Raw genomic sequence first — 27,490 nt, forward strand, 5'->3', positions numbered from 1 at the left:
CATGAAGTGCAGTGCTTCAACCTTAAAATATAGCAATAAATTCAGCATAGGATCATTGAATGCAGAGATTTTAATCAACTGGGTGTAAGGTATACTTTAAGCACTGATAAAAATGTGGATTTTTAATATCATCCATTTGAATTTGCTGTAGATTTAGGACATCATGTGAAAATGTAACACCTTGTTATTATTTTATTTTCATTATTTAGCTGTGTAGTGATGGCTTTAAAAAAAAACATATACCACTCAAAATACTTTATCATTGTTTAAGGAAACTCCCTAAGTGAAGCCAAGGAATAAAGAAAACCTCAGAATAACTTTACCATTCATGAAGTCAAAGACTGAATTTTTGCCAGTAGAGTTAGTGTGTTCATCAAATAGTCATGAATAGGAAATCATACTCTCTTCAGGCACTTAAGTAAAATGATGGTCCTTATAGCATAACCTCATGGACTGTTTCACATCAAGAAGTGCAGTTTTTGCACAAGTAAGAGAACACCTCTTAACGCTTTGTCTTTCTTCCGCCCTGCCTCCGTGCATTCACACTTCCATAGGGAAGACTCTTGCGCTGGATCTCTTATGCTGCCCAGCACAAAGGAAGGGTAAGAGGGAATCTTTCAAGTAAGCAGTTGCCAAGCCATTTAAGACTTTGTAGATCAAAACTAATGCTTTCAGTTTCACCCAGAAGTTGGCAGACAGCCAGCGCAGGTCATGGAGTATTGGTGTTAAGATCTCTGTCTAAAATATATGACTTACTAAATGGATTGCTGCCCTTTGCATTAGCTCAGATTTCCCCTTGCATCAGCGCTAAAGTTGCCTTGTGTTGAGCACATCGCAGTAATTAGCCCAAGAGGGCACTTTAAACTAAATTCTTACCTAATTTTACACCCTCTACAGTGCCAGTCATCCCAGTGTATGTGTTATGTAAATCAGAACAGAGTGATGCTATTAGTTGTTGACACTTGGCAGCATTTTGAGCTGCCTTTTCTCTATAACTGTACTAACTAGAAGCCTTCCCCTCTTCCTTTAATAAATTGTACGTCAGCTGTTTGTGGACATTTTACTCACTGATGCTACATGACTTATGTTATCCATTAAGAATAATTACTAGATCTATTAAAACTTCCACGATTTCAATTTTTTTTTATGATTTAAAGGAATACTGAAATTAACAATGTATTTTCCTGAGTTAACAGAGGGGTTTTGTGGCAGCATATTTTTGGAAAATAGCTGGTTGAGCCTTTTGTTCTCCTTATCTTTCCATGGGACCAGTCCTTGAGGTAAAGTTGAATTAGTATGGTCCATTTGGTATTTCTTCTTTCACTTTAAGCCCAAAGACTGGACAGAGAGCTGCTCCCATGTAGTGCTGCGTGGGTCCCTGCCACCCCCCAGGCTATCTTCCCACTTTAAATAACACTACAGTCCAAAAGACTCTGTCACTTCAAATTTATGCAACCCATGCTGCTTTCACTGTACTGAAGATTTTTCCTATGGTTTTGAGGGAGAACAGGTCTGCCTTGCTTGCTTCCCACCCTATCTCCCTTTAACCTCTCAAATCTCTTTGCCTAGTTTCAAGTTTCATTACATATGCTTTGACCAGCTCTCCTTGTTGCCAGTTTAAGACTTTTGCATTCCTGTTATTATATTCACTTGGGAACAAAATCTTGATGTGCTATAAATTTACTTTTCTTTTACAAGAAACAGAATATAGTTCTTCGGAAGTTAATCTATTGTCCCCATTTTTCTGATAACCTCTGGGCTGTTTTTTTTCTCTTCAAGTGAGTGAAAACATATTTCAGTGTTCTTGTGTAAGAAACCAAGGTGTAGGGCTTTACTGTATTTTAGTATATTCCTACAGGCAAGGAACTCTGAAACATAGCATTTAGAAATTTTTAGACAAAGGATAACTCATTTAACCAAAACACAATGTGAGTTCTCTTTTAAATTTTTTTTTTCTTTTACAATGGGAAAATGTATTTCTTTTCTCTTTAAGTGTGTTACTCTTCATAATCCTCCATAAAACTTGAAAGTGTCAGTCATTTAGATAATTGAAAACATATAATAAACTTAAGACATATAATTGTTAAATTAACTACTGAGTACATTTAAAGGCAAAAATTTTATAGCAAAAATGTTTTTTCCCAAGTCTTTTTTTGCTTCTAATTATGCACTAAAAAAAAAGAAAAAAAGATTTTACAGTTAGTGAGGTTAAAATATTCTCTTCTGTTTAGTCTTTCATCTTGAGTTTTGAGAAGATGAACTACCATGTTTATCATACTTATTTTGACCTTAACCTTTTTTTAATGAAAGAGACTTAAAATGTCCCAGCTGGCATGTCTCCCACTGTTGTGAAAAAAAAGAAGAAAGAAAACTTTGAGTAGTTCTTCCTGTGCAGTAGTCCTAGCAGGATGAATAAAACCTAATAATGTATTAGGCAGAGAGTCAGTAATACTGTTATTTGGGGGTGGAATTTGAGAGATGTCTTGCCCCAGTTTGTTATCAAACCTATGAAGAAACAGTGTAGAGAAAAAAAAGTCAGAAAATATATTCATAAGTAAACAAAAGCATTAAAATATGCTTCTCTCTTAACTTTATTGTTTTGCATCAATAAATACAAGCCCAACAATCATAATAACTTCTTTACGACTTTTAATGTAAGGTAGTCTGGCTCAGTGCAAGGTTTATGTACCAAACCATTAAGTTTGAACTAGGACAGTCCCTGTGATTTTAGTGGAATTTACAAAATGTGTACCAGCTGATTTGAGGAGCCTTATGTAAACCTCTGTACCTCACCTATAAAAGCACACTTGAATTACAGGTGAGAATTGGCTCTGCGAATATGTTCTCCTACTAGTATCAAAAGGGCATCATTTCACGTAAGTCAACAGTTTCTACTTTGGTGCAAAAGTATTGCAATACAGAGATTATATTTATTTTTTAATCAGTTTGTATTTTCACAAGTCTGCCTTGCATCAAGTGTAAAGGAGATGAGGTATGTTTATCTTACAGTCTATATCAGATGTCTATATTGAATATTGTCCAAGAGAGTGCCTCTGAATGGAGAACACCTTGCTCCAGATCGCTTCCAGACAGATGTGGGAACCAGAGTAAGGCCGCCCAGATAACAGTAGTATTTGGTCAGGGTCAAAGGTGAGAAGTAATTAAGTGCCTTGGGTCTTATTCTGGTGAAGAACATTCTGTTCTGTTACTCAGAACTTGAATTATATGCTTTTACTTTTTGGCAGTTGCTGCAAATATAGAAGTGTACATAACACTTTTTGCTTTGGAACAAAGGAAGAATCAAGCAGACATACGCTGTAGCCTATGAATAAGGTTTAGCAGAATAAGTTTTTGGAACACCTTACAAGAGTACTTCACCTAAAAGCTGTTAGCTATACACACTAGCTGTGTATAAAACCTGCATGTGTTGCTCATTATGTTATATGCTGAAATAGAACTTTATCTGGATACAAAGTTCTGTTCTCATCATAGTACTTGAAAGAGTGTTCTTCCTGACTCCATTAAAATTATCCATGCTTTATAGTGAATGTGACTGCTAATTAGCGCACTAGAAAGTTTTTGAAAGCCATACTTGCATCTTAGCAAATATATGACTTTGTGCATTGATGTAGCAAGTTGATGTAACATGGACTTTACTCAAAGTGTTCAGAATCCCTGGGTAGTTCCTTTGGATTATTTATGGTGTCAGTATTTCAGGTGTTCAGCTCTAATATCTCAGCTTTTCTGGCTTTTCATTCAAAGCCTAAATAAGGGGAAAGGTTATGATGCTTTATTTTAATAGGACTAAAGTCCTTTAATTTATATGGCATGCTTGAAGTTATGTTCAGTTGTGTCAATGACATGGAAGGTGCCATGACTTCTGTCAGTCTTGTGGCATTAGCCTGGCTAAGCCTGTTTTAACCTGATGCACTACTGTAACAGAGGGCCAGATAGTGCTGGGTAGGAGAGAGATTCAAGACTTGTACCTTACCTAGTTTATTATTCTTAGTAAAAAATCATAAAATGTTGATGTAGTCAGATTGGCAAACTTGTTCTTTATGAATGATCTGAAGTAATTACAGGTTAATATTCCAGATATTGTTATATTTTGTTAAAAAGGTATCAGGTAGCATTATTTTTTAATCTGGCATCTTCCAAATAAGAAAAAATAAATAAATGAGACAATTATCTAAAAAGTATTTACTTGAAATGTCCTGGTAACATTAAAAAAAATTCTCAAAGAGTATTAAAGAAATATAGCATATTTAAGCATTAGATGTTCATTATCATATAAGTAGATATCCTAATTTATTTTTCTCTTTTTGATGCTATTGCATAAGGGATAGATAATGGTAAAATGTTTAAAAGCTTGATTATGGTGGCATTATGTAACAGTCACTTTTCAACACAGTTATAGTGTTTCAGTTTGCAAATTTTACATACTAAAAAAAAAAATCAGTCTAGCAAGCTGCAAACTTTTAAAGACTTTAAATCTGCCAAATTATAGCCACTTATTTTTGCCTGACATATTTTCAGCTTAGACCCACATAGGGGCTGCCAAACTTGTTTCTTTTCATTACCTGTTCTATGTCTGGCTCGAAGTTTAGATTTTAGAAAATGGAAAAAAGCTGTTTGTGAAATCACAAGGCTCTTGAGCTCTTAGTTTCCTCTTAGTATCAACGTTTATTTATTTAGGTTTGGGCTGGGTTTCAAAAGATTGAAATTGGAAACAGAGAAGGTGACTCTGAATACCATTTATCTGTATGTAAGCGAACATTCAATGTACATTTAATTTAAAAAATTGCTGTTTCCTACAAGAGGGAGATATTTTTCACATTGTTAAAACATTTTTAGAGGTCACTAGGTGGTCATGTCACCAGCAGGGAGTTTTTGTTTGGCAGGCTGCATTAGCAGTTAGTAACAAATGCCTCCCATGATTCTGTGTTCAAAAGGAGTTGCTTTGCAAGTAACAAATACTTACAACCTGAGAACTGAAGTATAAAAAGTAGTGACAGGGGAAAATGTTTGGAAATGTAAAACAGCATTTTTAGTGGCCAAATTGGAGTGTTTAGGGAGTTGAAGATTACATATCTACTTTATACTTGAGCTTGGAGTTTACAGAAGCAGTAATATTTTCACTACTGCAGTTGTGAGTCTCATCATTTCTAGTTAGTACAGGACTGTAAATTTGCAGCTAACAGAAGTCCTTGGTTTGGGATGTAATTAACTTTTTTCAATATAATTGTCATTGGATCCTTCATACTTCTTTTAATTTTTGTTTCCTGATGTGGTATTTGCATATTTTATGAATGCCTATAAATATTCTGACTTAATTTTCCACAGATTTTAAATGTTTTAAAAAGTAAGAAGGAATAAAACTGAATAACACCAAATGTGTACAAAAAGTTTGGCCAAATCTACACTGTAAGAGAACAGAAGCCATGTTTGAGAGGTTTTTTGTCATCTCGTAACACGTTGTCTTTGTTGATTGAGATATGGTGTGTAAACATTTGCTAGTGACAGTATAATGGAAATATTAGTATTTGGAAAGTAAAAGTACTGTGAGTTGGACTGAAAAGATCAGTTTGTTGTATATGTAATAAAATTCATTTATAAGCAGATGTTGTTAGTAGTTGGAACAGTGATTTCTTTCTTCCTTTAACCACAGAGTTCACTTTTTCCTGATGAATGTAATACAGAAATTCTGGTTATTCCAGTGTATAATTTAGGCCCATATCATCCCACCATGCAAAAGAAAATGGGGAAGGGCTCTAGAAGAAGATAATGCCCATGGTGATGCTAATCTGAAGCAACTGCTTGACTTTCTTTCTTTGGAGTGCATTGATTCACACCTCAACCCTGACCCTGACACCTATCCTGTTCCATTGCCAAAATCTCCACAATCCCTAGCTTTATGCAGTCAGATGCCCTTGATAGGATGGCTGCATTTTTCATTTAAACTGACCATGTCCAGAGCGAGGCTGCCTTTGTAGGAGAGTGTCTGTTGGACACATAGCCGGCCCAGTTGTGTTTCATATGAGGTATACTTTCTATGGAGAGTCTGCAAGGGATGGACAAAGCTAGAACCAGGATGAATTGGACACATGAGGTCTTTTCCTTTGTCATCTCAAAATATTTGTTTTCTTAAAAGAAAGCTTTGTGCTTCTCAAAGGGAGCCTCTTGTTGATGGACGGTGCTGAAAGTATGAGAACCAAGAATACCTCTGAACTAGGGCAGGATGAGATCTGTGTGTGATCCCATCAACTCACCTTTATACTTGACTTCCACAGGAAGGAAACTCTAGAATATAAGATAGAAGAGAGCTGCTGTGCCCTCTGATCCTGTGACCTTGTAAAAACCAGGCCTCCAGTCTGGATGAGCTGAAGAATAATGTGCGCCAGCTGTGCAGTCTAGATGTAGCATTGGGAACCAAAAGTCTTTGACAAAAAAAGGCGCTTGGAAAGGCACATTAGTCCAATTAATACCACATGGTGACCTTATGAGGACTAGAGTCCTTGGGGTCCCTTTTCGGAATTAGACCTGGACCAAATCTAGCAGCTGGATCTTGTTTACACTAGAGGGTTGCTGTGGTTTAGTTAGCTATACTATTGCTTCTCTGTATTGAATAGGAAAAGACCAGGCCTGGAATTCTCAATATCTCTATTTTATTATACTCAAAAGACACATTCTGATAATTTTTCTGGGGATTCCTGGCAGGAGCAATATGAAACTTAATCTTTACCTCAAGCTCTGCTGTACTAGATTAGCTCATGTATTACTATTGTTAGGGCTAGAGAAGATACAGAAGAGTGTAATCTCAAGTCTATGGGCCAGTGGTATATCAAGCAAGGAGCAAAGGACTTCTGTTTCTCATGTGTGAGTGTTACCTGGTTGCTCTAAAGCCTGCCAGCAAGCTTTCTTATTTCCTGTACTATTACGGGCATTCTGCTCAATCAGATGTTGACCTTCTCTGACTCCGGAGAGGTATAGTTGTGTTTATCTTCGTTATTGTGGGCTATAATCATGCAATACCTGGAAGCTGTGACTTTGTGCTGGGTAATGGCACAGTCTTTGACTAATAAGATTTACTTAAAATATTTTCTTGAGTAGGGTTTCCTAAAAGTGATCTTAGATGATTGGAATAAGCAACATTTACCCAGTCCAAAAGTTCCATGGCCCTTTTTAAGGTTCGCACCATTTTAGTTTTTGTGCAAAAGGGATCTGTGGGATATTTTGAATGTTTTTCAAAAACTTCATTTTTCTTTAATCATTAGGCTAAAGAAGTTACAGCTTTTTAAGAACATGTAGGCTCATATTTTCACATGTACTGTATGTTAAAATATGTTTTCACGTGTATTTGTATGTTAAAAACAGAGTTTGAGTAGAAGATAAGTAAAAATTGATCTGTGAGGTGGTAAATGTTGGTAAATGCTATTTGTTCTTTTGGTAGCTAACATACATCTGCTTCTCTCCTCTCCTGTAGCAGCTGAGGTTTCACTGCTGGAATAAATTATTTTAAGGTGATTAGCGTTAGATCCATCTTTAGAAAATGAAGGCCACAGCTTTTTAACTCGAAAATTTTATCAACATCTTTAACAAATCACCAGTGAGGTGCAGTAGTCATTGTCAGTAATCATTTCTCTGCTGACTTGGAAAAAGTCATAGCTGCTGAGACTCTATTCTGTTACGTGAAAAACTAAGGCCTTTCTCAACAATACAAACATATGCTTGGGTCCTTTGAGGAATTTAAGCTGTTTCCTGAAAGGAGGTGGGGGCACAGCTGGGGTTCTATCCATCTCTCGACTTGGAGAATTGGTCATTTTTAGGTACAGCGTTCAACTTTGGGAACTGTTTTCAGCTGGTATTGATGGTGCTCTGATTCATTCATTTGACTGTACTATGACTACCTGATGTTTAGTTACCAGAAAAATGACATAAACCTAATGATGAGGCATTGCATAGAATAAACTGTACAGATAAACTCTGCCAGGTAGGTTTTAGGTTTGTCCATCAATTGTCTGTGTATCAGCTGGCTGGAGCTGGAGATGCTGGGGTGCATGGGGCAGAGGTTTCATGCTAGCCAGCTTCCTGGCTTAGTGACAATGCTGGCACAACTGCAGGATGCAGAAGAGCTGTTGGTGCTGAGGTGAAGTGGAAGTGGCAGTAGTACTTGCTAAGAAAGAAGGCAGGTGGCAGCAGCCCAAGGTTGTGAATGGGAAGAATGTCAAGGTGGATCACTGAATGGGACGTTACTCCTTAAGAGATTGTCAGCGGCAAAATGGTTGGCAACTAGTGACGTAGATTATGTTCGGATGGAAAGACTTCAAAAATTACTATTCATTCAGCATTCCAGGTCCAACAAAGTTCACTGGCTAACAGCATAGGATTTGATTATAACCAGTAAAAGTTATTCCACCTGTTGAAAAAACGGAGGCAATATCTATTAGCTGTTTCTCCTTTTATTATAATGTGCATGTGTCTTATATATACTGTATTGATTGCAGAGTAGAACAAATAATTTTCTCTCTTATATGAAAGGCTGAGACAGTGACTTCTTAGAAAACATAAAAAATTATTTATTTTGGAGGTATTGTCAACATATGTGAAATTATGTTCCCATACACTACACTGGTTTACTTTTCACTTAGGTAGACAGCACTGATATGTTAAGTTCCTTGTTCTTCAGCTCTCTTGCTTCAAGCTAGTCTGCTTGCTGTAAATGTGAACTGAATATGTCAGCCTTTATAAACATCATATGCACTCCGTTCCTCCCAAACAATTGTAGCTGTTAGTAATTGTTCATTACAAAGTAACTTCCACTAATGTTCAGAAGCATGGAAGTAATTTGGGGAGAAATATACTTTGTTCTTTTGTACTTAAATAATGTGACTCTCTGCCTTAAGGATAAGCTTAAGTCAATCTTTACTATGGAATCATGAGCAGTATTCACATAGTATAGTTTTAAAATGAGCAGAACAGCCAAACCAATTATGTCTTTGCCATGTTTTTAATACTTGAATGTAGTTTTTCATGTTTTAAATATTGTATTTATTAGATTCTCACATAGTGTTTCCTACTTTCAAAAATACATCAGTTCTTTATTAACCAAAGCATTGGTTTCTATTGTTAAAACAAAGGTTTTTGTAATGAATACAATATTAGCCTATATATCTTTCTCTTTTTTGCAAGAATTAAGGTAGACATAGATAAACTTTCCTAGCACCTGATACTGACCTGAATTTTTGATTTTGTTTAGTCTTCTATTCCAGAAAGGATAACGTTGCATTCTCTCTTTCAGCATCTTTTTGGCAAGTTTGTGCATTATTTTCTTATTTGGGGAAATATTGTTCTAGCCAGCTAACATGGTTCTTGTATGCGTTAAAATAATTTCTGGAATACTGCAAATCTTTGTTGTATTTTGAGAGTGTGCATTTTCTTTGTCTTGGATAGTGCGTTCAACAGCACAGCTACCTGCAGAGTTGAGTTGTACTAATTTACTAGTTCCCTTTCTGCAACAGGAAAAGAATCCTATACCTACTTTTGTATCTAGACTTGGATTTGGTTAGTTCTGACTTCTTTGAGCTGCTGAGGTGCTATTATTTCCTACACCTGTACAGAACCTCTGCTCATTGCAGAAAATAACAGCTGTCATTTTATTCCTCATCGCAATGGCACTTCTATTAGCATTCCTCCTTCTAGTGGCAGCTCATCTTAAAATGGATCGTGTTATTTGTATGAGTCAGAAGGCCACCCGGATAGCAATTTAAGAGAGCATTTTCCATAGCAACTACTTCTTAGGCTCTTTCTGTCACGATTCTTTCCAGATGTGCTGTTGATTCAGGTAATGTTTAAAATCCTGCTTAGAAACATCTTATTTTTCTGTTGTCTTGGACTCTAGAGCTCATCCAAGGTTATATAAGTGTACAATTTTGTACATAGTTTAAAAAAAATAATCAAATCAACCATGGATATGCAGAGGCCTCAGAAAATGTCCTCTATTTGATTCTAAGCAAACTTTTTTTGTTTGAATTGGCTGGTTATTATTTTTCCAAAAACATTATTGATTTTTTTTATACTTACAGTCTGTGCCTTAGGTTTTGGAAGCAATTTATAGTTTTTAATTGTACCATAGCCACTGTAGATATTTAACAATCTTTATTAATTTAAATGTTCTTGCAAACATAACCTCTTGTAGGACTGTCCCTGGGGAAACCTGATTGTATGAATTTACTATCTGAACTGTCTGAGTGCTTTCCAGTTTTCAGTGTTGAAACCTGCATTGCTTTTGTTTTTGTGTTTTGGGTTTTTTTTAACTCAAGTTTAAATTTGGTGGGATAAAGTTTGTCATCACTGTTGAATGTCAGATTTGGAAAAGCAGATTAAAAGTATAAATGGTTTGCATTCTACACGATGCTTTTATGCTGTGCTTTTATTTTTCCACTGTAACATTCTTTTAAACTATCAAATTTATTCCTGTATTAAAATTCAAGTGTAGTATAATATCTTCAGATCCTCCTTGCCAAAAAGTGTTATCCGTCCTGATCTAAGCATCAGGGTTTCCAATAATAATCCCTTTTGATTTTGATTCTTTCAGTCCCTTCTGCTTGTGTTTCTTTAATTGAATAATTTATCCTCTTTTGTGGCTCTTCTAATGTCTAGTACAGGTTTAAGTAGCTTGGCTGCCAAATAGTAAGCCTTCTGTAGTTTTTGTTGACTTCTTAAAGAGTTCTTAAATTTTAGTAAGACTATAAACATCACTTTATCCAGTGTTCTGCAATAGATCTGTATATTTTTCTAAGATACAGCCATCAAAAGTTTGCAAAATAACATCTAGATAGCATTTTGAAGTTGTATTTTTGAAAGTATTTTGATTTTTTTATTAATTGATGGCTTTTCGGGTTACTTCTCTATGTTTTCGAAAGACCTACCTTAAAAATAGACTATGCACACTGTGCTCAATATATTTTGTTTCTAACAGAAAAGTCATTTGTATCCTCCCAATTAACAAAATGCTGTGAGGAGGGGAACTCTCAGGCCTTGCAAATCTTGCAGATACAATGAGATGGGAGGGAAACATTGCTAATTCCTGTAGTTTTCCATAAGATAAAAGTAGAAAGCGGAGAAAAATGCTGCATTCTTCATTAGGAAGAAAAGATTTGAAAATATATACAAGACCACTGTACGCAGTCCTGTTACTCTACTGTCACTTTGAAGATTACAGCAGTGCATTCATTGCCAACATATATGTGTCTTACTGATGAATAAACTCAGCTGTGTGCCATCTGGATGAATCTCAGATCCTATGGTTGATGGAGACATGACTGAATGACTACACACATGTCTAAAAGTCTAATGTCCTGTGACAGGGCCACAGCTTGGTCATAGTTTTGACGTGGATCTATTTTTTTTTTTGCCCCTAAGCATTCCTCAGAGATGTCTGAAAGACTAGAAATGTCTCATCAGAAATTAAAAGATCTCTATATAACTCCGCCCCTGCAGACAGGCCCCTTTTTCCAGCTAACTCAGTGACTTTTGAATGGCAGCAAACTCTCTCCAGTTCCCACTGGTTCCTCAGAAGTACTGCCTGTCCCCTGCCACCCCTGCTTGTAATCTGGGTGTCTGTGCAAGCTGCTGGCCCCCCGCTCCCTGCTGTGACATCTTTCTGTGTCCCACCTTGCAGGCTTGGTAGCTTCTTCAGAAAAGGTCTTAATATCTTCTTTCCCCAAAAAGATTCACCTCAGTCAGTTATTTTTAACATATACTTGAGAATACTCAACTGGAACAGATACCTTCTGACATACACCTAGCTGCTATTTACAGAAGGGAGTGATCTAACTATGGAAAGAGCTAATAGTTAAAACGTTGACAAGGAAGGAGAAGCCGTTTGGCTTACCTACCCAACTAATATTAAGTGCCATATAGTTTTTATTTCTAGTTCACTGATATTAAAATTTAAAAAGTATCATCAAACAACTTTCAGTAATTAATGTAGTCCTATGGATTAAGTAACTTTATTATCAATTTTTGCAGTAAAATTGAACTAACTCGATCTTAGCTCAAAAGCAGACTCCTTCTTTGCCCTTAGTAGAAGTGCTTCAGTTTTAGAAGTTTTCCTGAAGGCTGTCAGAAATATTATTCAAATCAATAGAGAACTTCATTTTTTAGTCCTGTTAGTCTAGTATGATATGTAAAAAGCTAATTGCTCATCAAGACTAAACATGCTGCAATTTGTTGTGGAACCATCTTAAAATATCCAACTACTGTACTATACCCTCTCTCGGATACAGTTCAGTGATATACCTTATGCCTCTTTCATCTGCTTTGAGAAAGTCAGTATGAACTGTCTTCACTATGAGTCAATGTGTATTATCTTAGAGCTCTAAGGATGTACATATGCCTTTTTTTAAAATGCTTCCTTAGTCTGAAACAAATTTTGAAACAGTTAACCCACCAAAGAAGATCAATGAGCAAACTTCTTTATGCAAAGTTGAATCATATGATGGTCTTCATGCTCCTGGCAATGCTTGTGAATAGCTCCATTAGCAGGGAAGTCATATAATTAAACAACATCATGTGGTATCCTATCTCTTTCATTCCCAATCTTTTAAGATACTAATTAGAGAAATATTTGTGTGCTGTTGTCTAATTCCCTCTCTCCTTCCGTATAAAATATCTTATGCCTGCTCTAGGCTTTCATTGTCTTTACTGATACTTTTCTATTTTATAGTTATTATTTTCATATGCTGTATTTTGGGCAAGCAATATTTTATTAAAAATTAAGGTGTTTTTTTCACTGAGAAAAATGATGGAGGCAGGGTTTGAATAAATGTTCTCTGACAAAATGCCTTTAGACACTTAGGTCTTTAGACATCCCACACTGAAAGGAATGGTGGCCTGTTAGTTTTAGAATAAATATCTTAATTATCTTCTTTACTCAGGTACTTAACTACTTTTTTTTTTTTAACGTTAACGCCAATAATTAGTGGTGTTAGTGGTTGGTTTTCTGTGGCTTGATCATAAATACATATCCACTGGTTCCCCGTATAATGAAATCCTCAGAAATTATATGTCTGGAGCAGTATGTTTAAGTTTATTCTGTACCTAGCAATACCCTATCAACTAGGCAAATTTAACAAAAAAATTGTAGTTTTAGAAAATAAAAAATGTTAAGTTGTAATAATTTGTAGAATTTCCTGTATCTATCAACTTAAGCTATGTAACAGTTTTAACGCATACTCATAGTGTAGCAATAAGTAATGGATGTCGCATGTTAATAGTGGTAGTGATGATTCTGACTTCACAAATCTAAATTAGAACAATTAAAATATTAAAACTGTCAGCCTATTTGGGTGTGTGTGCGCGCACAAAATTCTAAGGAGTTTCTTAGTTTAAGGCTAACACACAGAATTGTACTCTAACATATATTTGTGGCTAGTGGAAATCATATGACACTGGTTTACCTAATCTCTGTCTGACACCCTATTTAGTAAGTGAGCATTTAAACTATGCCCTCAGATCAGTCATGAAATATGAATTATGCACTACCGAGAGAGTGCATTTTGTTAATCGTACATATTCAGGCAATTTTCTTTCTTGAAATTGCCTTCTAATATACTGTTAAACTCAAGGCATAAATTCTAATACATATTCATATTGATTTCTAGTTTTTTCGAAATGGACCTAATTATTATCTCTGTGATATACTTTAAAGTTCAATATGATCTACCTTGGATTTTATGAGTTTCGTTGCATATGTTATTCAAAGGGCAACTGCTTATAACTTTATGGAAATTAGAGGGAGGGCCTTAAGTTACTTCTTTCAAAATCAGACCAATCTTTTTCTTAAATTTCCAATGGAAAGGAAGGAAATAGATTTTGGTATCTTTTTATTTGTGTTATCTGTTTGCCAAAAGGATAGTTTTGTTGATCAGGATTTATTAACAGTTGAAAGAAAGCCCCATACATTCTTTAGCATAACCATCTACTTTGTAACAAATGGCCATTTGGAATATCTTGTCAATTCAAACTTAAGAACAGAATACAATTTTAAAAAGTTTATGTCTTTTTAATATTTGCTTCTGCATCTCAGTTTTATCTGTCTTTGACTCAAAAATTTTGAATTCTCTGCAAATTAATTAAAACAATAGTAACTCAGTAGTAACTTCTTTCCAAGCTTAAACATTTATTTGGCAGTTCAAAAACATTACCAAGAACTATATTCTAGAGATCAAACCATTCATCCTGCAAAGTACTTTTATCTTTGTCTTCCATAAACACAAAAAGCAGTGCTGAAGGATGAGGAGGCTGACAATGACAGATTACCTATAGTTTTGTTTTCCTGTTTAACTTAGGTGGACCCTGTGCACTGTTATGTTCTGCTGTAACACAATCCCATGCGTTCAGATGCCATTGTTCTTGTTCTCAGTAGTCCCCATTTCTCCATCGCGTTGTGGTATGGCATAGAACAGGCAGAGGTATTTTAACCAAGTGTTGGTTGCATTCCTATGGAGAATCATACAAAGCTCAATGAACAATAGGAGTCAATTCTAGTGAAAAGCTGCAAAACCCAGAAATAATTGTCATCTAACTTCTTCAGCTGTGCTTTCCAGCACCGTGAATTCTTTTTTTTCCTCTGCATTTCTCTCACAGTCTGAAGCTGGGTATATCTACTCATGTGTGAGCAATGCTGCCCATTTGAATGAAATGATAATGCAGTGGTTATTGAAGCATGATCTATGAAACTATGATGTAATTGCTTTCACAGATGAATATGTCTTTTCTGCGGGGGTCTGGTTTACTTATCTGTCATTTCTGAAACATAAATCATCAAGACATCAGAAGTGCAGTGTTATAGGGCTTGAAAAAGTTCAGAGAATTCAAAGGACAGTTGAGTGTCTACTTCTTGAAAATTAGCCCCAAAAGATGGGCATGAACTTCCTTCTTCACCTTTTAAAATTTCTCTCTGAACTTGTACCTTCATACTGGATGATTTTTGTTTGCTTAACAAAAGACCTATCTGCCCATTCCCAATTGCTCTTAAGGAGGAAAAGAAAAGGAATAATTTAAAATTGCCAATCTGAAGACAATACAGTTACTGTTACAGGGGGATGAAAGGAGAGGTGTGGTTATGGGAATAATGAAACATAGGGAAGAAGCACTGAACTGTGGCTCTGGGGAGGTAAACTGGAGGAAAAGGATAAATGGATAAGAAAGCTGCTTTTTCAAGAAACTCTTCCCTGATTATTGAGAATCAGGTCCTCTCTTTCTTCTTTCCATTTACTCTGAAATTTCAGATTAGGGACAGCTGCTTCCTCCTATTTCTCCTGGATGGTTAGACTCGATCTTGAAGGTCTTTTCCAACCTAAATGATTCTATGATTCTATGATTCTAGCCTAATGAAAATATACATATAATACAGGTGTAATATAGAGACTGTTGCCTGTCTCTCACAGTGTAAGCTTTGATATCTCCTGATCATACCTGCTTCCAGCAGAAGGCTTGATCAGATGGTAAATTCAAGATTTGATACTCAGATAATATGAGGAAAAGCCCTTGATGTGTTGGATTGGTGGACTGGGGTGTGTAAGAACAGGGCCCTCGGTCTTTCTGTCCCATAGTTAATGGAGCAGTCCTCTCTGCTTCTTGGTGTTGTTTGGGCTGCGGAGCGTCAGTAGTTCTCTGTGCTTGCCGTAAGGGCACCAGGCCAACCTGAAGTGCTATTTCATGCTGGTTTTTCTGCTGAAAGTATTTCAAAAGGGATTGTTCTTTGAAAACAGTGCAAAACAATTGTTCATTTAAAAGAAATAAGCTATAAATATGCTTTTGTAAAGCATATTTAGTCATGTAATTGGAGGGAAATTTTCTGTCAGCCTCAGACATAGAATTTTAGGATAATTGGCTAAAATCAATAGTGACTGAATTTACATGTCTGTGTCACGCACCTAGCTTACAACTCTGTTGTTGAATATACAGATTTTAAATTTCATGCTTGTGATCAGTATGTCTTGTTTTTAACAAAAAAGCTTTAAAATACCGATAATATTCTGAAGTTTATTTTCTAAGATGCATGCACATCCATAATGGATTAACAGCATGTTTTAACAAACCATTTATTTGCTTTAGGAGTGACAGAGAGAAGCTGTTTCAAACAGGATCTCTCATCACCGTCTATCTCTAGTCACCTCCTACTGAACTTAAGGTTGAATACTGGGGGTCATGAGGGAAAGAAAACAATAATTAAAGGGACAAAGTTGATTGAGCTGTTTTTTTTCTCCTTCAGTACGATTAACATATAAGAAGCTGGCTGAGTACTTTACTGTATGTCATTAGTTCAAACGTTTCTGACTTGATTTAACTTCAATGGTGACTTTTTAAGTTGCATTTCTGTATTTTGTGGAGAGCGGCTAAAGTAGTAAAGGCAGTAAAAGTTCTTGTTAGAAGATCTTGTTTCTATAAATCTTAATCTTGGAATTCTGTTAGATTACAATTGGACTGTTTCTAAGAACTCACCCCACCTCCCCAAAAGTTGTCATGAGTTCTTTTATTAAAGCTCAGAAAATTATTCTTAGACTAACAGTGGTGGGGAGTAAAGCAGGAGTGTTTACAGAGTTCACTTCTAAATTGACTGTGATAAGTGGCAATGCAATGTATTATGATTAGAGGTTTCTGGGAGACTCTTTAAGAAGGTTAACTGCAAGGCAGCTCTCAAAAGAAAGCATTTATCTTAGTGGTCATCCTTCAGTGTTTTATACTACTGAGATTTTTTTGTGGGTGGTTAGAACCATTTTTTGTGTTTTATTAGCTGTATCTTGAATACCTCCTACAAGCTGAATGACAGTTTAGGGTTATTAAATCTGTTCTTAGTACGTTTTTTTATCCATAGTTAATCTTGACTAAATATATGATAGTGAAAAACCCTTTTTTCTCAGTTGCTGCCCATATTTGTTAAAGAAATTATTCCATTTGACATTTGTTTAGGCTGCAGTTTGATAAAATACTGTATACAATATACTTTTTCAGTTTGGCATTCAACAGAGTCTTTCATGGATTTATTTCTTCTTGCATTATCTTATCTTCCCTTCTAGTATGCTAAGGCTTCCTTTTCATATTAAGTATTTTTTTCACTCCATGACAGACACTTTCACAAATGCATACTCTATGTCTGTATTGCTAGAGATCTGTAAGATTGTGGTTTTCAGGTGTTAGGTAACATTTATAGTTGAGTTGCTTTGGTATCATCTGCTTTCTCTAATCCTATCTATGGTATATTTCTTTAATGCAAATTGTTCTTTAAGATTACTTCCAGAGACTTTACTAAAAGATTTATATGATTTTATACTTTTTGTTTGTCTAAAAGCCATGTCTGTTATCAGATTAATAGTTGATAGGTCCCCCAAGGAAAGGCATCTCCGTATTTCACTATCACTGAGCAATGGTCTATGCAGTATGAAGTCATTCTCATCTGTAATTGCTGTCATGGAAATTTTCACAGAAAATTGTATTGTTCTTTCTTACTATAGATGTAGAAACTTAAATGTAAAAGGTCTTTTCTTCCAGTCATAGGAAGGCTAGCAAGCTATGATGGAAGCAGATAAAGCATGACATTAACTCCAAGGACTACTGTCTTAAATGAGACAGAGTAAATCAGCTTTAAAACATGGAATCATTGAATAATTGGGTTGCTGGTCAGGTCATGTCTTGGGGCAAGATCAACTATACCCAGGTCATTTCTAGCAGACATTTGCCTAAACTGTTCAAAAAGACTTCCACTGGCAGTGGCCGTCTTTCCCCAGCAATTCTTCCAGTACTCAATTGCTATTCATACTTACCTGCCATTAGCATTAGACCTTGGCTAGATATTCGGAGGAAAAAACTGCAACTTTTTCTCCCGCAATTCACGCACATTACTACTTGTTTTGTGTGCCATGGATATGGAAAAAAATGTTCTATTTCAATGTGACATAGCGTTTTATGTTTTCACTATCATGTTGCCGCTCATAGACTATTTATTGTAGTTTTTTCCAATGTTTTCTCGTCAGTCATTTCTCTGACTGCTTTTGTTGCTCTCCCCTGAACAGTCTCCACATTTTTCATGGAGACTCATATCCAGACTGGATTCAGTATTTCAGCGAAGATCTTCCTGAAGTCACGCAGATAAAAAGAATCACTTCTGTCTTGCAATCTATTTCTGTTTATACTTCACAGTATAATGTTGGCCTTATTCACAACAGATCTTTAATATGGAGTTCTTCCTGAGTTTTCTAAACAGCTTCTTTGGTTTGTCAAGGCGTTTTTATTCCTGTTTTCATGGCACTTAAAGATCCTCCCAGTCTCAAGTCTCACTGAAATGTAATAAATAGATTTTCTGGTCCATCATCCATGTAGTTAATGAAAACATTAAATAGAGTGGAATCCTGAATAGTTTTGGGTGCAATACCACTTGCGTAAATAAATTAATTCCTGGCCATTAGAAAGGGATGGTTCCTTTCATCTTTTCTTTTGTATTTTAGTATGAAGTGACATTAAATATACTGAGATATTTGTGCAAGTTTGTTGGTACTTCTCACTGGAATCATTAGTATCTTAAATCCTGAGCTTGCAGCTGCAAGTGTGCCCATAAAGAGACTGTTACGTTCACTGTCTTTGTATTAAGGAGACTAGCTTGAGGTAATAGGTTGCTGTGGAGTAGAATGCAGTCAGGCTTTGCTGGGGAGGAGAAGTTTCATTTAATGAGTTTTGCTTTTCCAGGGAAAAGTTCTCCCTCTCTTCCTTGTAATGAACAACCATATTATAGTGGAGGATATATAGATTGGGAATCCTAGGAATTACTTTGTGTATGTCAAAGCAAAATGTACAGAATAATTACCAATACAGAGCAAAAGCTGTTAAATTTAACATGTATTTTATTAATCTGAGAGTTTACCTAATTTTACCACATACAGTTAGAGTGATTTTTCTTGGTGTTAAAAGTACTACCCTGTTATTTGTGTAACAGATTAGTTTGCCAAAAAAGAGAGGAAAAACTACTAAAAGCAAAAAGGATTACTCTTTATAAATATTACTGTTAAAGAATGTCATTTAATTCAGTGCTCTAATAAATTATTTTAAAATGTCTTTTATTACCATCATTTATTAAACAATAAGGAGACATTTTGGCTGCAAATAGTGATAACATCTCTATAGAACTGTGTTTGGATAGTTATTTTTTTCCTGACACAGTAGATAATTAGGAATTATAAATTACGCTTACACTCTTAAGCATGTTAGCTGGAGAGTATATCAGACTGTATGTTGTTCTTGGTGCCAGTTCAGGTCTTGATTTTCAAAAATTCTTGCACAGAAATGCATGATGAGTTTCAGTTTCTAGCAGCAAAGCGGAAGTGTATTACTCACCTGAGAGATTTAGACAGACCTTGTCACCTGTTTACATTCTTGAATGAAGTTTACTTCATGTTTGTAAGAGAGAGAGTAATTTTTGTCAGCTGTTTTGCTGGCATCTTAGCCTTGTTCCTAGTGGTGAGATAACCTCACTTCAAATGTTTCCTGCAAAAATGGTGATAGTAATTTTTTAGCAGGGTGACTGCATAGCTAAAATAAATTGCTCCTGTTCATCAGATTTCGTTCCTCCATAGGAGACTTGAAGTATGTTGACAGGGTTGCACAGCAACTTTCACAGATGTGGGTAGACTAGTGTGTGATAAGTAATAAAAGAGATATGATAATGTAGAGCTACAGGCTGCTTCATAAATGCTTGGCTCTCTTCATTTACAATGCCTCACCAGCACGGTGAGGTATTTTTCAACCTCTATCTCCCAGGGACTTAGTGGAGGAACTGTAACTCTAGTAGTATGCTAGGCCATGCAGAAGTAAAGGAGGCCGCTTTGGTTTTTTTTGGATGCCATGTCAAAATCTGCATCTTTATTTTGTGCTCTCTAAAATAATAATAAAAAATGTTAGGTCTCTCTGTCTTCCCTCTGTATCGAAGTAGTTAATTAATAAGGATGTAAGCAACCAACATGTATCATTTGGTAGAATATACAGTCCTGCTCTGCCAAACTCTTGTTAACCCGGGTGCCTGGTTAAAAGCCACTGGATTATATATTTGAGGTTATTACTGTTCAGATTATCCATGATAATAGACACAGATAATACGCCGACATACTCCAGGAGTATGTCTGTGCAGACAGGTGCAGACAGATGCAAGCTTGCTCTGCCCACACTCTGAGCAGACTGTGAGCCAGTTCCTGTCTGGAAACCATCAGCGTGTTGGTGGCACTACGCCCAAGCTGAAACACCTTGTCTCTTAGATACATGAGACTTTACAGCTTCTCAACTGAAGCTGACTCACATTCGGGCAGCCTTAAGAGTACTGGCAGTGTGAATTTGCGTTCAGCTGTCTGCCTATGTAGATGTATTATTCTGCATTACTGTGGAAGGAGTTCAGTAGAAATCCCCATCCTTGTATTCTTGTGCAGTGGTCTCTCAACATTCGTAGGTTTAAGGCCTTGCAACTCCACTTACATTTACTATGAAGATAAGAATTAAAAAATACGTTCACAAAAATTTGGGCGGGGCAATACAAATTTGTGTATGTGCTGTGGGTTTGATGCAAATCTTAGAGCATCTCAGTGGAGCACTTATGGAGTCATACGACAGCACCTATTTCACATGGCTATGAACCACTATTTCCTGGAAGTGTTTGGTATGAATCATTATTTCCTGGAATTAACTGTTTGGTTACTTATTTTCCCAAGATAGCACAAGTGCTGTACTGAATGGAATTGTCCCGTGAGCCACAAGACAATCGAGAAAAAAGATTTTGTTAGCTTTCCCTTGCAAAAACATTCTCATAACTTCTGGTTGGCTTTCATAATCCCTCAACACCACCAGCTGAGAAAAAGCATGCTAGGGTCTGCAGAACCTTCTGGTTTGGGGGTTGCAGAATCCAGAGTGCAGATTTTTTCAAAGCATGTTGACTGGCTCTCCTCTCCCGTGGAAGGTTTTACCTCATCTGCCACTTTAAAGTGGGGCTAGAGAGTGTTGCACAGTTGAACAGTTATGACCACAAGAATGTGTGATCTTTTTGGCTGGCAATACAAAAAAGATGGATGCGAGCGAATCCCATTATCAGATGTTGAAATGATACCAAATAATTCAGTAGTTCTGACTCTTCTTCCTCACTAGCCAGGTTTGTGTTTTCACTGCCAATTCTGAGGCAGTGAAATAATCTAAATTTTGGAGGAGAAGTAAAATTTCAGTATAGCTTCATGTAGTTTTCAAGTCAATTTAAAACCTTTTTTCTGTTTGTTGCTTTTTACAGCTATAATATGTGTTACACATAATGAAATAACATTATATATCATTAGAAACCTCATAGATGACAAGTATTTACCATGAAATTTGCTATTAGATGAGCAGACATTGTATTGGGTCTGGCTGGGATGGAGGTAATTTACGTAACTTAAAAATTAATCTAAATATATTTACAAACCTTGGAATTTCTGAGATGTAGATTTCTTTACCTGTTTTCATTCTGAGTGTGTTGGGTTTGTGATGGTTATGTCAATCTTTATCTTCACATATTAAATAAGTATATCTTTAGACTGATAATTATGATATAAATAGATCTATATTTTGCTGTTTACCAGAGGCACCTACTTTACAGCAACGATCGCCATGAATTAAAGGTTAGGATTTAATCCCACTGGTGTTAATTGCAGAGAGGGCAAATCTTTGTCCTATGTATCCTGAAAACCAGAGGAACATTGCGAAACCTTTTTATTAATAATGTTCAAAACAGCAACAAAGTTGTTGCTTGATGCAAGTTAGAAATTGGAAAATGTTCCATGATGCAAACCACTGGAACATTGCCAAAACTTCTGACTAACCTTACTTTGTAATTTTAATACAGTCTGCTATCAGATAACTGTAGAGGGACTAACCTAATCTTATTTAATTTAGAAGAAGAGTATTTTATGTAATAACGCAATATGCTGTTTCTTGGCTTTAAAGCCACAGACTACCTGTTGCTGACACTTTCTGTCAGAAAGCTTATGTTATCACCCCTGGAAAAAAAGCCCATCATCTAGGGTTAGGACATATTTCTAAAACAGAAGAGTATAGACTTGTATGTGAAAGCTACTGTGGAGAAAAAGCTGAAATTGTGTTACATTTTGATTTCTGTTTGAGCCAGATGCTCAGAAGAGGTCATATTTAGATTTTATATGGTGCATAAATTCTCTGCTTTCTGCAAGGTGAGAGGAATTGTTGAACACAGTAGCAAATCAGCTCTCTTCTATTTCAGTGCATTAAAATTTTAAGATTTTAATGAAAATGTTATGGAATTGATATTGTATTGAGCACATAACATGAAAACACTGGCAGTCTTTTGCAAATTACTATGCAGCAAGTTTTATGCATTATTATGAGGTTTATAGAAAACAATATACCTATATCACATTTCAAATTAGCATTATGGATCTGTGACCCTCTGATATTTTTTTTAAAGTACCTGTTCTTTAAAATAATTAATAGCTTTCATTTAAATTAAGACTGTTGGAGACTTATGGCATCCTCTTTTAAACATCATTTAACTGTGATTAAAATGAAGAAGACAGAATAATAAATGAGATTATTTAAGTGTATGAATAAAATGCAACTGTTTATCTAAAATTGATCCATGTCTTATAACTTTGAGAGTAAAATAAATGGGTTGTTTTTCTTTGACTCCATCAGAAATATTGTCCTATAAATATTTACATTAATGCATTAGGAACTTTGAAATAAAAGTGAAATAGCTTTCTTGACATTTTTTGCTGGCAAGCAAAGGACTATGAGAATTCCAAACTCCTAGCTCACCTTGACTGTATGAAGTTCATGAGCCGTATTCTTACATTTATTAGTAGTTGGAGCCTAAGGTTAATTTACGACTCATTTATCCATGTTTATTTTTTAATGATTGATCTTATATAGTTCTGGAAAAAGGCATAGGCCATAACATATTCTGTTCTAAAAGCTATTAAGTATTATATGCTTTTTCTTGGCTGATAAGTCATAGTCTGTCATTGAATGCATTGCAGAAGATTAATATATTTCTTTTGTTTAGGAAAATAAGGGACAGATTATGGCCTTGCCAACATGAGCATTTTAGAGTATAAGAAATAATAAGATACTGCAAGATCTGTGCTTCCAACTGCATGTTGTAAAAATTACCTTTGTCATATGTCCTCACAAACTATTTACGATGTGCCCCTGCTAGCTTCTATGTAATTCTATATGTTTCTGAGTGCTGTAAGGTTCTGTTTGCTCATGGAGATTGAGGGGTCAGCATTCCAGAGGAAAAGATTCTTTGTGAACAATTAGATCAAGGAGCCTCTGTTCTAAATGTTATATTTTACTTCTAGAATTACAGTTTTGTGGTGACACAATGAATAATAACAAATTCATAGGAAAACGTTTAAGTAAATGTGAGGAAGATGTCCAGAGATTTCTGTACTGAGGTCTCTAGGGTACCAAATTAACAGGATAATATAAAAATATGTTTTATCTGTATCACTTTGCTTTTTATTATTCAGTCTGTTTGATTTGAATAATTCACAACAGATTTATGTAAGATATTCCAGAATTTGGGAAAGTGAATTTAAAAAAATAAATACCAAAGATTTTTAAAAGCAAGAGATTTCACAGAAATATTGTTAGCTATCATATTGTAGTAAAATAGACTGAGATAAATGTTTTATGGGATAGTTAAATAATGAAAAATCTATAAAGAGAACTTTTTTTGGCTAATCAGTTTATTTCATGATTTGATTAGACTTGACAATGTTTGCTATTTAAAGAGTGTTCAGAAGGTAGTTGATTGTTCTCCTAGTGGTTAAAAGAAACATCTCATGTAGTATGATGTAGTAGTATATGTTCTGTTTTAATGATAATAGAACAATTTTTATTTTATTTTATCAGACAGGAAGCTTTGCTTGCTGCAATTAGTGAAAAAGATGCAAACATTGCCTTGCTTGAACTGTCTGCTTCAAAGAAAAAGAAGACTCAAGAGGAAGTAATGGCTCTTAAACGAGAGAAGGACAGATTAGTACATCAGTTAAAACAGCAGGTGGGGAGACATTCATTTTCATACTTTCAGGGCAACAGAAAATTGGCATTATTTTCATTTGTGCTATTTTATTCTAACCTCATATTGAAAGTCTTCAAGCCAGGTCTGACATGTGACAGTAGTTATGAAAGGTAGGACGTGTTCAATGTAAGTGTTTATTGCTTCTCTATGGTTGTTAAATATTTAGCTGCACATTTGCTTGGCTCATACTATATGCAGCCAATACACTTTCTGTTTTCCCTCCTCATATTGCTTCCAACCTTCTTCATTATATGAGACAGAGAAGAGCAGATGCTCTTTGCCATAAAGCAAGATCTATCCATTCTGTTAACTCTAACCTTCTTCTGTTCAGTTAGTTGCTCATCTGTTGTAAAATAATTTTGTTTTCAGAAGGTTTCGGGCTTTCTGAAAGGTTACCTGGAAATCATGATTATCCTTAAAATAAATTCTCTAGTGACTGAAAATCACCCTGTCTTCAACACTGTAAGTCATTCGAGGTTTTAATAAAAGTGTAGTTATGAACTGTAGAAATAGATTTTATCACAAGCGAATTTAATTTATGTTCTGCTTTATTAATGAGGAAAATAACCATACTAGACACAGTACACATGTACCAGACACAGCACATATGTCTCTTTTCTGTCTAATTAAAATGTTTAAAGCTCTGCATACTGTGCAGTGGCTACTCCCCCTGATTTTTCAAAGGTAATAGTGATATCCAGAAGAGGTACTGTAGGCAAGAGGACAAAGGATGTTCAGATAGCCTAGGTAGTAAAGACCTGTGCTGTGTGTCCTGTATGTTGTTAAACACCTTTCCTCCTTCAGAATAGGTGAAAAAGATGATAAAGACATTTTCAGACCATGTCTGAAGGCGTTGTATCTAATGTTTTCCTTTGTGTGACATTAGTGAATTCTGTGACTGTTGCTTGAGGTGAATACCATTGGCAAAATCATCCTGGTCTCCTTAGCCTGTCAAAGTAATCACTCTGCTGTCAGGCAGCGTGCCCCTTTACAAATGCGCATCCCATGTTAATAATGTTTAGGACATACTGCATAGTCAGTGTTATGATTCATTATTCTGAATCACGCATTACATACTGTAGAACTCCATGCACTCAATAACAGAAAATTAAGGAAAACCCTTGCTGCTATGCTAAATTCCCAGTAGCTCTGACCTCATGTATCTAATCATTATAGCTTTTTCCCACAGGTCTATAAAAATAGGAAACAGCCCCTGAGCATGAACTTACCATCCACTCATGATCCTGACTTCATTACAGACATTCCAGCCAAGTACCTGTGTTCCAGCCATGATGCATTCACGTCTCAGGTCAGTCAGCTGGCCAGGAGACATCCAAATTTTATATGTTAGATAGGCAGACATGCTTTATGCTTTTTATTACTTCATCCCACTGTGCTACATCAGAGCAGATGATGTTATGTTCCAAATAATTTTAAGGATTTTTTTGTTTGTTTTCTTTGAAAAAGAGAAGGCAGTTATTTTCTCTTTTGGATATCTTCTTTTTTCACCTTTATCTTTCTTTGCTGAAGAGTGATTGAATACATCACTTTGCCATGTTCCATGATACATGTCACGGATATTTTTAAAATGTTCATCAGAGACTTGGGCAAACTGCGTGGTTTTGGTTGTTTTTGTTTTTGTTTGGTTTTGTACCTTTAAGCTGTTGCTGAAAATTGTTCAAAACATTCATAACTTTCTTCAGACAGAGTGAAGGAACAGCAGAAGAGGATTGCTAGAGAGGCATTGTTTTGGATAACTTCAATTAGAATTGTAACCAAATACTTCAAATACCTCCATTATTTATAGTGATAAAGATCTTCAGTAAAGCTATTTAACTAGATTAAATTGATGCCAAAATAATCTCCCTGTTATCTCAGACACCACAAAAAAAAGAGACACCAGGAACAGGAATGTGGTTTAACTAGGTCACCACTTTATTACACTTAAGAATTATCTGATAATAGAGGTTGTAGAGATCATTCATACTTCTTTAATCCCTTTGGGGAGAACCACTGTCAGCCCCCAAAGCTTTCACATGTGCACCCAACACAAAGGCTTGTTAGTGCTTCCTTGCTGTGACTGCGCTGGGCCCGAGGGGGAAGTGACTGATTCCACACAGTGTGATATATCCACTCTGTTCCTCAGTTTCTTTGAGAGATGCTGTCTCCCAGTCTATTTCTGATTCACTAGAACTTCAGTGAATGATCAGCTGCAGCATCAAATTTTTTCTTATGGCCTTATTTGTCCCATCCCCCATTTCCACAGCTGTTATACTGCTGAAAGAAAGAAGAAAAATAAAGCCCAACTTCTCCAGCCTAATGTGATCATGAAAGGAGAGACATTTTTAAATATTAGAAGATGACTCACTGGATAATGCTAAACATTAGGCCCCCAAGTCCACTCCTGTTCTGTATTATAGAGGAATTTTTGCTCTGACAGGCAAAATAACATGGTGAGCAGTGATAAAAATCTATATTCCCTTCATGTATATCCACAATAGCAAATGGATTTTTGATGCATCTACCTACTCAATCAAGCAGGAAGCCTTCTGCTCATGGCTACAAGAGGCTGAGAACTTATCAAGGCAGCAGGGCAAAGGATGAGAAAAGCAGACCTTTCATGTTGCTCATCACAAAGGTTCTCTGCCTTTCAGTTAGCTATGGAAAGCTAGGCGGCATATGAAGCACTGTGGCTGAAAATCTTATTAGCAGAGCATCAGTAAGAGTAGGCTTTCCCTGTTCCACAAAGAGGCATCAGCTGGTAAGAGTAAATGTGTTGCAAACTCCTCCTTTCTGCTTCAGCATCTGCAGTTCAGACATTTATTCTCATATATTTATATCCTAGAGGAAGTCCCGTTCTTGATTTGCACCTCCTGAGCATAAAATATCTGATATATCTGTTCTGTGTTGCTAGAAAATTGCTACTATTACAGGTGCATCAATTTTAGGAGATTTCTTCATTAAATGTAAAACTATTTTCTACTGTGTTTCCAAAGACAGTTGTTTTACCCCACTTATTTTTTCTGTCTTCCTTTTACGATTCCTGTGCCACTTCTGATGTTCTCCAAATTTTGCTGAGAAGTGTTCTCTTCAGAACCAGACTTTCATTTCACCATTGTGTTAGACCTGCAAAACAGAAGGGCAGTTGTTGCAGTGTAAAGTAGCAGTTAATATGGATTATGTCTTAAATCATGTAGCCAAGCTATTGGGAAATCATTTGTAATTATTTTAGAGTGCTAACTGGAGCTAGAAATCTGCTTGAACATAATTTCACCTTGCCTGGAAATCTACATGCACTGTTGTAGATGTCAGCAATGCTCATATAGAAACAACATCCTACAGTTTCTTTAGATAATCTTGTTA

General features: G+C 35.8%; 1 protein-coding gene across 10 annotated transcripts in view; it reads left to right on the top strand.

Moving 5' to 3' along the window:
- ERC2 (ELKS/RAB6-interacting/CAST family member 2) overlaps positions 1-27,490 on the top strand; it is a 556,068-nt gene that overhangs the window by 378,039 nt on the left and 150,539 nt on the right. For all 10 annotated transcript variants that reach the window (XR_011329694.1, XR_011329696.1, XR_011329695.1 and 7 more), the window contains one exon: positions 23,959-24,106. Coding sequence is in view for 7 of the 10 variants with exons in the window: in XM_069812287.1 (XP_069668388.1) it covers positions 23,959-24,106 (148 nt within the window). In the remaining 3 variants the exon portion in view is untranslated. The remainder of the gene's footprint in view (positions 1-23,958; positions 24,107-27,490) is intronic.

This window comes from Haliaeetus albicilla, chromosome 24 (genome assembly GCF_947461875.1).
Source record: "Haliaeetus albicilla chromosome 24, bHalAlb1.1, whole genome shotgun sequence".
In the NCBI taxonomy this organism is placed as follows: Eukaryota; Metazoa; Chordata; class Aves; order Accipitriformes; family Accipitridae; genus Haliaeetus; species Haliaeetus albicilla.